At 37.6% G+C, this 15,709-nt stretch overlaps 1 protein-coding gene across 1 annotated transcript in view; it reads left to right on the top strand.

The window, feature by feature from the left end:
- The window catches only part of vax2 (ventral anterior homeobox 2), a 29,102-nt gene that overhangs the window by 1,415 nt on the left and 11,978 nt on the right, over positions 1–15,709 (top strand). The window contains exon 2 of the mRNA XM_067452019.1: positions 2,525–2,712. Coding sequence (XP_067308120.1) covers positions 2,525–2,712 — 188 coding nt within the window. The remainder of the gene's footprint in view (positions 1–2,524; positions 2,713–15,709) is intronic.

Raw genomic sequence — 15,709 nt, 5'->3', positions numbered from 1 at the left:
TTTAAAAGAAATTATAATAATAATTTTAAAAAGTAATTTATCCAAGTCCTTCTAATGGTAAAAGGTGTCCCAATCACCCTGAATTCACCCTATATAAATATAGAATAGGTTGCATGGCTAAATGTTTTCGAGTTGTAGGCCCTATTTTATATTGCTTGAAATTTATGAAAGAGATTATAGGCTATATAACTTTATACAAAATACTGGCAAAAGCCACCAAACACGAGTGTTGAGCTGAAACAACATTAAAAGCAAAAGCAGCAAAAACAGAAAATACAAACATTAGCTACGCCTCCTTTTAAATTCAAGCAAAACATCTAAATATGTGGCCCATTTCAAATGGCGTTTATTAACGCAATCCACGTATATTTAGACTATTCGGAAGAGTATCTTCATTTTATTTACACGGTCAAGACATTATAAAAATGAGGGGGGGAAAGGAATGACCGTTAGAGTGAAAAGTAAGGAATAGGTCCATGAAAAAAAGCCATAATTTAGGGAGTATGTTTAATGGATCACACCGTGATTTGTTCATTAATATCACTTTACCAGAAAACGTTTTGCAATTCACGTTATGTTCCCATTTCAGGTTTCAAAACAACAAGACGAGCCGAGAGTGCTGTCAAAATGTGAAATAAAAAATATATAATAATGCTTAAATAACTGTGAGCATCATCTGAATTGTTTGCGTCACTGTAGCAACTATTAGCCTACATTTTTATTGTATTTATTTATATATTTTTGCCCGAATTGTTTATCTATAGGCCTATGAATGCATGTGCTATTATTCAGTGCATTTATGTTTTGTTAAGTCATTTTTGTGGCCCATAGATTGTATTGTGATACATAAATAGCTTACATTAGGGGAAATTAAATAGCCAAATGAAGTGCTCTTAAATGCCAAGACTTTTCATTCAGATGGACGTACTCTTCCACTGTATGGTTTATGAAATGTAATGCCCCCATAAACTGTCAGAGCACTGCAATGGTGTCTCTGTAAGCCCGCGATCATCGGTGTCACTATTTGTTTTTAAAGCTGGCGATTGAATGCGCCGGAGTCCTAGTGAGAAGCAGGGTCACTGAAAGGTCAGCAAGTCTGTGTCATCATCATCATCATGGCCGACGGGCTCGCGCTCATTTTAAACCGTGAGGAAAACGCAATTACAGAAGGTTTCGCCATTAACATCTCACTGCTCATATCAACAAATGCCATTAATCTTATTGTGATATTACAGTTCATCCAAGTGTGATCATCTTGGTTGCCAGGCAGACATCCAGATAGGCGGAGCTATACAATGTCAGGCTAAATATGAATACTTCATCACATCATTTTAGAAAACCGAGCTAATTAAATGCTTTTCTGGGACTCCCAGCCTGACAGATATGATTTGTTACAATCCCTAAAGCATCTTTATCCCAAAATAATGCCGTTTGAGGTGAACGTCTTAGTGAGGTTTTCCTTTTCGCCTACTAATGGATGTTTTTCTAAGGTTTAATAATGTCAAAATAAGTACATTTCTTAAAATCAACGATAAGCCAGTTTAAAATTATTAAAAAATATGTTTAATATCTCTCAAAAACATGGTTTCATTAAAAAGAAAAAATTAGTATATATGAAATAAGATCATAGGCTATGAGAAGTTCTGTAGGTCTGTATATAATTTAATTTCTATACCTGAGAATAATAATATTCCTCGATTTAATCGGCTGCAGCTTATCTCATGCAAGCTCAAAACAACTTGGCTATTAGATTTGAAAGTGGTATTAGATGAAAAACATGATGATAAATCAATGTTGCATTTTAACTCGGTTATGGCTTTCCGATGCGTGATGCTTTTGGTGGAACACAATGCATCGCCATATTAGGCACATTATTATTAATAATAATACATTATTAGCTATATGACATCATATCTGATCATTTCTGATGTCACTTGTCAGTCGAGGTTATCAATAAAATGAGTTGATAATTATGTTTCATGTTCGTAAAACATAATCTTCAAGTGATTGACAACTAATATGCGTGTTTTTTGTAAGCTGCTTTGGTCTGCCAGGATGAATACGAACATAAATGTTTTTTTTTTTTCCATAATTTGATAGACCAATGCAAAAGTAACATGATGCAATTTCAAACTATAACCTCAGCGGAAGGGCACAAGCATCAAGATTTAGGCCTACTGGATACTCTTGGGCGAGTCCTTTGAAAAAAAAAACGTATGAGTTGTGTACTAGGAACTGCATGTCCGATAAAACTAAATCAAATCTAGATTAAAGGCTACTCTGACCTGCTTCAGCAAACTAATTTTTTTTCTAGCTGGCACTAACTATAATTAATTGAGTTACTTAGTCATAGTTCATGTCCTGCCATGCAAAAAAAAAAAAAAAAAAAAAAAAAAAACATGATCTCATTTCAGATTTTTCGTATCTAGTTCACAATATATTTCCCATCGAATAAGACACTCTCCCACTCCCAATAATCACAAAAACACACGAAAAAAGTAAATCATGTGTGTGTCCCAAACAGACGCCAAGGGCACTATCCGGGAGATCGTGCTGCCCAAAGGCCTGGACCTGGACCGGCCGAAGCGCACGCGCACCTCCTTCACGGCGGAGCAGCTTTACCGGCTCGAGCTCGAGTTCCAGCGGTGTCAGTACGTGGTCGGGCGCGAGCGCACCGAGCTCGCGAGACAGCTCAGTCTGTCAGAAACTCAGGTACGACCCGGATCGATGCTCTGAACACGTGCTAGTGTGTGTGCTTCGCTTCTGAATTAGGAGCTGCTTTTTAATGCAATGCATGGTTTTGAATGAAATATTTGGTTGCATGGTTGATGTAGCCTACTTTTATTACTACCTGCTATTATTATTATTATTATTATTATTATTATTATTATTATTATTAGAGCAAAGCCTATTTTTTAGGCTATTCCCCTTTTTGTATTTTGTAAACCATGTTATATTGATTAATATTGACACCAGTTCAATGTGCATTTTGATTGTCTCTGTAAATTGTGCAGAATTCCCCTTAAAGTAGGACTAATAGCTACGTTTTGTTGATTGTTTTCTTTTTTTCACGGTTGTTTTTTATTGTAACAATATATAGCGTTTAAAGGGATTAGACTAAATTAATGGTGAATATAAAATATTAAAAAATAATTATTCCGCGTGAGAGTCTGCAAAAACCCTATCGAAACACCTCTTATATTATTCTTTAAAAAAAATTGAATCTTAATATGCATATTGTTCTTGTTTTTCATTTTATTTTTTATTTTTATCTTTGCATTTACTGTCTTATAAAACTACAGAAATATTTTACGTGACAATACATTGATATCCTTAATGAAAATGGCAAAATACAATGAATACAAAAAATGTATGTGTGTGTGTATATTTTTATATATATATATATATATATATATATATATATATATATATATATATATATATATATATATATATGCGCGCGTTTACTGTTTTCATGGGCGGCCTCGTTAATTGTCCATTGGGGACAAATAAAGTGTTGAAATGAAAGGAAAAAAAATCGTTTAAACACAAACGACGGTTTGTAATAATTGTATAAATTGGGTTGACTATTAATAATCAACGGAAAAAAAGTAGAAAATTAATAAATGGATACCAACGATTAAATAAATAAATAGCTCTAAGCAAATAAATACAAAACTATACATTTTGTTAAAGCAATTGCTACACATTACAGATGGTGTAGCAATGGCAAAAATCTAACGAGTGTCCAGACGTCAAATCGTGCGCGAGAGTTAACAATCTCCTGTCTGCAAATGCTGCATGTCAGCCGCCATTGTTATGAGCACAATACTCATAATTAGTATTCGCACAGTGGGCGTTAGTGGGCGGAGCTTTTCTTTATCCAGACGTGAAAAACTGAAAAAAATGGGGCCCCAGTTGTCCAGTCATCATTCATGCATTACGAACTGCGTCACTTCAGATTGAACTCTTTTCTTATCTATTTTTTTAATAATATTTTATAACGTTGTAGCTATATGTCATAGTTTTATTTTAGTCAAATGGTAAAATTAAAATGATTTTAAAAATCGAATAATAACTTTCCTCGGATAAAATTCATACGATTATATGACTAAGTGGTTACTCACGAATCCACCTAACATAACTCTACCGAAACAGAGCATATTCTGTATATTTACCTTATCAATCACATCAAAAAATGTGTGCACACGCGAGGACATTCATGGTGCAGGCTTCAGAGCTCAGTTTTCAAAACAAGCAATTTCGGTTTAATGCTGTAGCCTATTTTATTTTTAAATAAATATTATGATGTAGTATATTACCTGCACATACCATAGGTTTTATATCGCCATGAAAAAAGATCATTCAATGCGATGTATAATAAACTGGCAGTGATTTAATTCAAACAATGGTTTCACCGCATTTTGATCGATTATGGAGCTATAGGCGTTTACAGTCGTGGTTTTAATCCTCGCCTCACTGTTTTAATGTAAACCAAACAAAACGCTGGGAAACTGCTACCCAATTAGAAATTAATGAATTAAAATGAATTAATAAAACCCCTATTCCAAATTCGTTGCGTTGTTGGATACTAGAATTTAAATCTGTTTTAATAAAATTAAGCGAGTAGAAAAAATACCCATAAAATCGATATTTTTAGTAGGCCTAAGCTATAAATGTTGTTTGGTGGCTGCAGGAACAGGGGCGCATTATTACAGCTGGAAATATTAAAGTGAAACACGATGATCTATTTCATATATGGAGTAGCCTGGAGGAAAAGACACAACAGTTATGCTTTCGAGTCCGCCGTGATATGATTATGCATTCAGTTTTTAACGAGTTATATTATTACTTAATTTTATTTTTTAAACTGCAGGGCTATTTAAAATTAACTAGACCATTGAAATGGATAAAAAACTTCAGAGAAACAGTGACCAGTCCAGTTCTTCTCTTAGCATTAACCTTTTGATGATGGACGAAAGTCCAAACCGATGGCCAATGAAGCAATCATGAACTTCAGGCTCTGGCTAAATTACTCTGTCATATAGGCCTAGGTATTTATTGTATAACGTAGGCTATTTCTATAACTCTCGTGGTCACTAATATTAGGCATTTCCTTCATTGAAACCAGAAAACTGCTAAATGCAATTCCGTCTCGCGCGCTGCAATCTTTAAATCTTGTCAAATGTTCTTTCAAAGCCGCATGAGCTATTATTACAATTATGAATAAAAAGGGGCAAAAACCACCAGGCGCAGCATTGAGTTGTGCATATTCTGCCTTAATTAAGATTTAATTAAACTTCAAAGATAAATATACATTATAAATCGTTTCTCTGAAATAATTTCCGTTTGAACAGCGTGTATCCAGTAAAATCAATAAATCTTGTTCAATACACACAATAAAAAAAAAAATAATAATTTCATTGCTTTTACAATTTGCATAGCCTATAGCACAGATTGTGAGCAGGCTACTAATACTAATTCATATTCACTCATGCTCATACAAATTCACGAGGTGCATCAGCTTCCATTTCAGCATGTGCAAATTATATCTGCATTTTAGTTTATTCCCCTGAAATACTGATATATGTAAATGTCTTTCTGTTTATATAAGTTAATAACATTTCCTGAAAGAAAAATAACAAACCTAACCTGAAAAAGTGACGCACATGCAACGTTTTTAGACCCGCAGTTATCCAAAGGGTGACGTTGCATAATTTTATATAATTAATATGCATTTATTTTCAAATGCTTCGCCATCACAGTGGCATCTGTAGGGGTTGTATTCCCAGTAATATTGAAAGACATCGCAATATTACTTATTTAAATCTATTTAATCCAACACTATTAACGATACGATAAAGATTTAGCCTACAGTGCTGGACAGAAGTGTGTAGCCGCGCGCGCTCGAGTTTTGTACACTTGACTGTAGTGAAACCATAGAGTGAAACGCAGGCATTTATCGAGAGATCGGGAGCAGGGAGAAAGAAAGTAACATCTCCTGTCAGGCGCGCACACGCGACTTGTTGCGCCTCGGTGGTGGAGCCATTTACAAAGGCACTGGAGCTCTATAACACGTGATCAACTTTCCACTGAGTTTGTGTGTCTCCCCTGAAAGAGAATATGTGCATACACTTCAAAATAAGGTTTCCTTACTAGCGAACTTTAACTAGCAAAGATGAACAAGTAGCCTACAAGAAAAAATGAATTGCTCATGGGTTTATGTTAGCTAATAAAAATCCAGCTGTTCATGGTTTGTTCATGTTAGTTCACAGTGCATTTATTACTGTTAACAATATTTTAATAAAGTATTGGTAAATGTTAAAATTAACATGAACAAATATTAATAAATGCTTTATAAGTGAAGTTCATTAGTAGTTTGTTAACTAATGAACCTTATTGTAAAGTGTTACCAAAACTTCTAATGATAGATTAAAATATTATTTGTAAATGGGCATCTATTGAAAATGAACAACTGTTGTTGTTGTTGTTTTGGCTTAACTCGAACTCAATCCACATGGTTCTCAGTGGACTCTCAGTGACTTGTTTGAGAAAAGTTAAGGCTTGGAAAGGCATGGTTTCTTACACTTACTGCTGTTTAAATATGGAAGGATCAAGTCTTTAATCTCGTTCTCTCGTTGTGATTTAATAAGAATACAGTCTAGATGACAGCTCTGCAGCATATTTTGAATGATTATGATGGATGTAATATTGGACCCTCAGGTGGGGCGCAGAGTTGAATTTGAGATTGATATTTTTAAGGAAATGCTAACATTGACAAATATAGGCAAAGTGAGACATTTTCCTCGCAGGATAATGTCACTATTCATCAATAATCTATACAGAGCGATGGATAGATAGCTAGAATGATGGATGGACAGATTTACAGATGGATGAATGGAATGAGGTAGAAAGAATGATAGACTTTTGATATTAGATAGATAGATAGATAGATAGATAGATAGATAGATAGAGCGGGATGATGGACAGACAGATAGCTAGAATGATGGACGGGCAGATTTACAGATGGATGGATGGAATGAGGTAGAAAGAATGATAGACTTTTGATATATTATTGGATGGATAGATAGATAGATAGATAGATAGATAGATAGATAGATAGATAGATAGATAGATAGATAGATAGATAGATAGATAGATAGATAGATAGATAGATAGATAGATAGAGCGGGATGATGGACTAAGAGAGAATGATTGATAGAATAAGCTACATGGATGGATTGACAAACTTAACCCGGAGAGTGATGCACATGCACTGTTTGTAGGGCAGACAGGCAGACAGGCAGACAGGCAGACAGGCAGACAGGCAGACAGGCAGACAGACAGACAGACAGACAGACAGACAGACAGACAGACAGACAGACAGACAGACAGACAGACAGACAGACATCCTTTAGTATTACCCTATATGGCACCATCATGATACTATCACATTTTTTTAGTCATTGTATAGGAAACCGCTCTTATGGGCATCAATCATGGACTTTAAAGGAGTCTATCAACTTTTAATGCATTACAAATTCATAGAGCTGATGAGTGTGTAACCAAAGGTGTAAATGCAGCTTTCATGACTTTTCATCTGCAGCTTCTCAGAGGATCAGTTCAGTATGTGACCGACTGATTGACTAAATGTAAAGGTATAAAAAGTAGGAATTCCCATCAAAATATGTGTTTTTGGCCAGACCCCGTCCCGTCCCCAGCAGGTGGCTCCCCGCTCCAGCATAACACAGCAGGACACCTGAACCGCACGGCCCGGTCACACACCACAGACTCATTGATCGTGGAGGAGATCCTGTGTCTGCATGATATGCATTATCCCAGATGCTGCTGTTAATGTGTGTGCAGACTGAATCTTCACTCGGGAGCCTTTGTTCAGGGCTTTAGTTAACCTGATTTCAATCTCTAATGTCTTTGCATCACTCAATGAGAGGCGATAAAACAGAGGCTCGTAGAAAAATAAATGAATGAACCACTGCAGCCTGAGCCGCCCGCAGCAGCTCGTATAAAGCTCGAGGAAACGAGCCGGTTTTGTGCAGCACTTTGTTTCCTCATGTTTATCAAAGTGAGAGAGCTTTTTATTAGCCTTGTGAGTGACGGTTCACCTTCAGTCGAGCACAATGAGTCTTTTCCATCAGTTTGGCCTTTGCATGCATAAGCAGAACGCAGGGCTTGACTTCAACCTGGACACTTTGATGAAAGGCGACACACTCCCAGTCTGATTTATTAGGTTGTAAAGCATTCACGCAGCATGTTTCAGACTGTAAATATGTTTGATAGAATAAACATTCTTTGGGCTGAGGACAAAGCTGGCAAACATTCAATCTGAATGCGCAGGTCCTCACGGTGTTAAACAGCAGCTTTAATAGAATTAAACTGGCAGGTCTGAAAGCCTCGCGCGAGACTGTGTGCTCAATCTTTTCATCAATACAGCCAGCAGCATATTGCCACAAAGCACAACACACGGACGTATACACACACAAACACACACGCACACAAAGTCTCGTGCTAATGATATAGAAATAACATTTTTGCAATTGTTTCCCTTTTGTACCTCAGTCAAGGACAGAAGGATTCGTATTGAATTTGATATGAAAACATTTTGCATGTTGCCGCAAAGCGAGGCATGCAGATGTTTTTTCCCCTTTGCTAGTTGAACACTCTTTTAATCAGGTTGTGTTTCTCTTTACCTTCAAATGAGGGGTTTCCATTTATGTTTGTGGGTGGAGAAACCTCATCCCGTTTCTTATATGATGTGGGTTGAAGGTTTTTCTTTCTGGTTTTGTGTTAATCAAACCAGAGACTTGCCATTTTTCTTTTCTATCTTTTTAAATAAAATGACTTCTGACCATCTGAACCATCATCAAGATGGGAATAGCCAATTTCAATCTAAAGAGAACACCTGGTTTATTTTCTCCTCTGTATTTATCTATCCAATTCAGAGAATCCTTTTGATGCTTTTTGTGTGTGATATTAACAACAAATAAGAACGTATAGATGAACATTCATGAACTGAATGCAGTTCCATTGCCTGAATATGAAGCACTTAAATGTAACTATTTCTGGCTCCGCTTTATTCCCTAGATCCCTTTGGATTGCTTAACACATTGTAACCATTCTATTGTTGCTTTCAGTTCAGGGATGAGAGAGCCATGGATTTAAGCCATAAATGGAGAAGATTGAGTCATTTTAAACGTGATAGATAGATAGATAGATAGATAGATAGATAGATAGATAGATAGATAGATAGATAGATAGATAGATAGATAGATAGATAGATAGATAGATAGATAGATAGATAGATAGATAGATAGATAGATAGATCTATGTACTGATGGACAGAACGAGAGAACAAAAGATTAGATGGAATGATGGATTGATGGATGGAATGAGAGGACAATTAATTGACGGATGGACAGTTGGATAGATTGGATTGATGGATGGAACGATAGAACAATGGATTGATTGACGGAAGGACAGACTGATAGATATATAGATTGGACCGATTGAAGGATGGAATGAGAGAACAATGGATTGTGGAACGATGGATTGATCGAGAGAGAGGGAACAATGGATTGACAGACGGACGGGTGGATGGATGGATGGATGGATGGATTGGAATGATGGATTGATGGATGGAATGAGAGAATGGATAGATGGATGGATTGGAATGATGGATTGATGGATGGAATGAGAGAATGGATAGATGGATGGATTGGAATGATGGATTGATGGATGGAATGAGAGAATGGATAGATGGATGGATTGGAATGATGGATTGATGGATGGAATGAGAGAACAATGGCTGGATGGAAGGATGAATTAATGAATGGAGCGAGAACAATGGCTTGATGGATTGGAACGATTGAAAGATGGATTGATGAATGGAACGAGAGAACAATGGATTGATGGATGGAACGAGAGAACAATAGATTAGATGAAATGATGGATTGATTGATGGATGGAAAGAGAGAACAATGGATTGACTGACTGACGGACGGATGGATAAATTGGAATGATTGAATGGTGGATTGATAGATGGAACGAGAGAACTGACAGACAGATGGATGACGGATGGATGGGTGGATGGATAGGAACAATGGATTGATGGATGGAATGAGAGAATGGATAGATGGATGGATTGGAATGATGGATTGATGGATGGAATGAGAGAACAATGACTGGATGGATGGATTGATGGATGGAATGAGAGAACAATAGATTGGATGGAAGGATGAATTAATGAATGGAGCGAGAACAATGGCTTGATGGATTGGAACGATTGAAAGATGGATTGATGAATGGAACGAGAGAACAATGGATTGATGGATGGAACGAGAGAACAATAGATTAGATGAAATGATGGATTGATTGATGGATGGAAAGAGAGAACAATGGATTGACTGACTGACGGACGGATGGATAAATTGGAATGATTGAATGATGGATTGATAGATGGAACGAGAGAACTGACAGACAGATGGATGGATTGATGGATGGATGGATGGATGGATGGATAGGAATAATGAATGGAACGAGAACAATTGATGGAAGGACGGATGGATAGAACGATTGAATGATGGATTGATGGATGGAACGAAAAAATGGATTGATGGATTGGATGGTTGGATGGATGATAGATGGACAGACAGATGGATGGAAAATGGATTGATGGATGGATGGACAGATAGATGGATGAATGACGGATAGATTTATGGATGAATGGACAGATAGATGATGGACGGATGGATGGATGAATGATGGATAGATTTATGGATGAATGGACAGATAGATGATAGATGAATGGATGAATGATAGATAGATGGACAGACAGATGGATTTAAAGCTGGTTGTTTTACTCACTGATAATCAAGTCTTGCTCTGTCGCCGCTGAGCTGGTGATGTAACGAATGCTTTGGTTGTGCATTGTTCTCTTCTACACCCAGACAGCATGTACAGTAACGTAACGTCTGGCCTGAAGAGAAGAGATGAGGTCTAGAAGAGGCAAACGGAGAAAGAAAGACACCAGTTCAGACAATCTGAACGCGTAAAGGGGACCGTGTTAGGTAAGCGTCATGGCTGAATGTGGCTGGCTCTGTAAACTGAAAATAACCAGAAAGTGGAGTCAGGCCTCAGCATTAGCTCCATGTTAACCGTTAACCACAATACACTGGGCAGGCCAGCCGATGAGACCGAGGGCCAGACAGTGTTTGCATCTTAAGTCTGTGATTTGTTATTCTCTGGCCAGATTGTAATACAATTATCTGATAGGATTAGACAAAACCAAAAACCACTCTCAACTCAACTCTACCTTAGGAGACACATTTCTCCATGTTCACACATCTCACATTTTCCAGCTGAACTTTCACTCTTTTGAGCCCCTTATTCTCTTTATCTTGAAATTAGGGGGTTGCAGTAATATTCTGGGTAAAAAAACATTTTTATTTACTCTTGAAATACTATATAAAGTTGACTTCAACACTGTCCATAGTTTGTCCTTTTCACTTGTTTTGTGACAATGAAACCAGAGCTAATCACATCTATCTAGATAGCATTAATCATAGCTATCTATGGAATATTAATTAGTGGTGCTTGATGGATGAAAGAATTAAAAATAATTGAATTAGCGTGTAATGCGTCATCATCACGTTGTGTCAAATGCTCCACTGGAGGTCTTTATCAGACTGCGCTGTTGAAGGTCGACCACTAGAGGTTCTGCGGTTCAGCAGGGATGCCTTTTAATCCATTGGGAGGGCACAATCTATCAGTATCTGCCCACACACGGTAAGCCTAATTGCCTGATCACATATTCACGCGGGCCGCATCCGCCAGTAGTGCTGGGGGAAGGGAACTAATAATAGTCCAAATGCTTTTGCTGTTAGGAGGATTATAGAGCCATATCTACCAGCCATCGGTAAGACCAGGTTGACCCTTGGCTGAACCTGCGCGAACATGTGCTTCGATAAAACTAGGAAGAAGAGTCCGGGAATTAGGGCAAGACGGTAAACAAGTGAGAGGGATGGATGGACAATGAAACTATAGGTAGGATGATCAGGTAATATGCAGCAAGTGAGAAAGAAAGAATGAAGATATACGTGCAATAACGCAACATTTCCCCTTCCGCAACCATTACTGTACACTAGTGTTGTAGTACTAGAGAGACACCGGTCTTAAAGGGTTAGTTCACCCAAAAATAAAATGTATGTCATTAATGACTCAGCCTAATGTCGTCCCACACCCGTAAGACCTCCGTTCATCTTCAGACACAGTTTAAGATATTTTATATTTAGTCTGAGAGATTCTGCCTCTCCATTGAAAATTTACACTATACTGTCCATGTCCAGAAGGACCAGAAAGGGAATAAAATCATCATCACAGTAGTCCATATGAGACATCAGTTAGTTCATTAGAATCTCTTGAAGCATCGAAAATACATTTTGGTCCAAAAATAACAAAAACTACGACTTTATTCAGCATTGTCTTCTCTTCAATCAATAACTTTTCTCATTTAAATTATTAATTGTGTCGATTCAGAAGTTAATTAGGGACTGTGTCAAGAATGTCCCCAAAAATGTATACAAATGCTCACAAATTTCAAGCTATTGTTGCAAAAAGTTCTTGTATGAGATAATTAAGTAATATCACAAGAGCAAGAGAGCGGTGTTCACAAATTTGAGCATGACTGCAAACATGACATTGCTTTCACAAACATTAAATAAATAAAAAAAACATTATCATCAACATTATTTATGTATTTGTAATTTACTAATGCAGATGCATCACCACCTGTGTAGCGCAAAGATGAATTTTGTTGTTATTGATTTAATTTGATTAGTAACGGCTCTATATAATGTCTTATTCTAATCATATTACAAGTCATTTATTATAATTTATAAGTAATTTCTCAGGTGGTCATGTGGATCTGTATGAATTTAAGGAGTGCTGGTCTGGTCTTGGTCTCAACACTCATTGGTCTTGGTCTTGGATTAGGTGGTCTTATACAACACTACTGTCCTCCTCATGTGTGCTGCTTGTTACAAAATGTGTGTGCAATCTGGGCATTCTAGCACAAGTATATTCACCTCAAACCATACGTTGTGCCTACTATGTGCCAAGAAAGACATCAACTCGGGCATCGGCTGAAGCAAAAATCCCTGGGTAAAGAGCCATGAGATTAATGACCTACAAGCTTTTGAAAGAAGAGAGGTCACAGAGTGGTCACTGAATAACCAGAACGCCTCATCGGGCTCCATACTGCATGGCCTTATCACATGTGTAGGATCAAGAGGGCAGCTAGCGGGCAGTTTAGCTTCTGGACGGGGTCAGCAAAGGTGTCAAAAGGATCAGCAGACCAACAGGTGTTCATCTCACTTTTTTTGTTTCCTAGAATTTGTTTTTCATTTCTTCGGTTTTTAAATGTGTCGTGCAAAATTAAGAGTTGGAAAATTGCTGACTTTTCAATTCATGAATATCTACACTGTAAAAAAAAAAGTCAGTAAAAATAGGGCACATGTACTGTATAAATATGAAGGAATGTTCTGTATTGTGTTTTTTTTACAGGTCTTTTTTACCTGTGTTTTGAATTACACGTTGCATTAGTTTGTGTTTTAAGGGTTAACACAAAATTTTCCATAAAATGACTGGATACTGGCAGAAAATTACCAGTACATTTTCCGTCCATCCACCCATCGTTCAATTATTTTAATTTTACTCAAATATTCAAATCTAAATTTCATTGAATTTATGTTTGCATACTTGCGTTAAAATGTATATATATAAAATGCAAACTTGTGAGACCTCTTTCAAAAACGAGCTGAAATTTATGTACAATAAATGTACACAAAATACAAAAGGTGCATGCATGTTGCATGAATGAGCCCCTTTCAACAGACTGACAATCTCCTTCCCATTCATGTCATACACCATTTACAGTAGAATGACATACAGTAAACATGACATACAGCAAGTAAACAGAGAAAGTTATGGTGGAGAATGTAGGAGATCAAATTATGGAAGCACTGCTATGGATTTGGTAGGAAAGCAAATGGATCTGATGATGAACACTCATTGGAGTTTATTGCGCACTAGTGCATTGCGCTGATTCTGAGTCCGCTGAAGAACGAGAGCGGAGTGGATTGGGACGCCGCGGGCGAGGGACAAAATCCAGGTCATGCAGATCCTGCGTTGAGTAATCTCTGCCCCAGCAGTGAACCCTCGATCTCATTAAAGAGGATTTCACTCCAATAGTGTAGATGTACGATTCAAGAGATTTGCTTTTGTCTTTTCTTTTCATCTATTCCCCTATTTTTTTTCGTATGCTGCTTAAAAGTAAAGCTATTGCGGAGTTTTGAAACCAAAAGTAAGTTAAGCTCCGCCCAATATAGACTTAAAAAGTAATATTTGTCCCTTTAGCATATACAGATTATTGCCATATGAATAAAAGCTTTAAATATAAAATATATGCAAGACTGAACTATTAATGAACCCTTGGAACGCAGCTTCAGCAAGCTTGTGTAAGCTTTGAGGGATCACTACACAATCTCATTATCCTCACACTAATGGCCACGCCGAGTCCATGATCTCAGTGTTACAGACCTCATCTTTATTACTGCTTGCAAAACGGTTTGCTCCTGGCTTTATTCAGCTGTTGGCGACTTAGTGGTTTTACAGGAACGAAAATTAATTTCCTGTGTGCGTTTGCCCGCGTAAGAGCTGCTGTCTTCATGGAGGTCAATGCTAGACACTTATACACACTTAAAAAAAATACAGGTACCGGTGGTCTTTAGTTCTTATAGCATCCTAATGAAGTTAGTTTCATACCGATGAGAGGTAATGAAACAGTATGACGTGCAGCAATGCTTGAAATATCCTTCAAGGACCAGACAGACACGTCTGGGCTTTTAAAGGTTGACGTGAAACACTCTTTAGAACCTGTTTGGAAGTAAAATAATATTATATATATAATATATTAGTGCCAAAGGTTTTGGAACATCTGCGTTTACCTGCATGAACTTTAATGAGATCCCATTCTTAATCCGTAGGGTTTAATATGGAGTTGGCCAACCTTTTGCAGCTATAACAGCTTCAACTCTTCTGGGAAGGCTTTCCTCAAGGTTTAGGAGTGTGTTCATGGGAATCTATTCTTCTAGAAGTGCATTTGTGAGGTCAGGTACTGATGTTGGACGAGAAGGCCTGGACGAATTCATCCCAAAGGTGATCAAGTTCACGACCCGTCAAGTTCCTCCACACCAAACTTACTCATCCATGTCTTTATGTACAGACGCTTTGTGCACTGGTGCGCAGTCATGCTGGAGCAGGAAGGGGCCGTCCCCAAACTGTTTCCACAAAGTTGGGAGCATGAAATTGTCCAAAATGTCTTATGCTGATGTATTCAGAGTTCCTTTCACTGGATCTAAAGGAACAACCAAACCCCTGAAAAACAACCCTACACTCTAATCCCATCTCCACCAAACTTTACACCTGGCACAACAAAGCCATTCTTCTGGCAACCGCCCAAGCCATCCATCGGATTGACAGGCAGAGAAGCGTGATTGGTCACTCCAGAGAACACGTCTCACTGCTCTAGAGTCCAGTGGCGGCGTGCTTTACTCCACTGCATCCCACACTTTGCATTGCACTTGGTGATGTAAGGCTTGATGAGCTGCTCAGCCATTGAAACCCATTCCATGAA

The sequence above is a fragment of the Pseudorasbora parva genome, chromosome 1 (genome assembly GCF_024679245.1).
Source record: "Pseudorasbora parva isolate DD20220531a chromosome 1, ASM2467924v1, whole genome shotgun sequence".
Classification (NCBI taxonomy): domain Eukaryota; kingdom Metazoa; phylum Chordata; class Actinopteri; order Cypriniformes; family Gobionidae; genus Pseudorasbora; species Pseudorasbora parva.
Note: the sequence above shows the minus strand (reverse complement) of the source record. Positions and strands in the feature narration are given on the sequence as shown.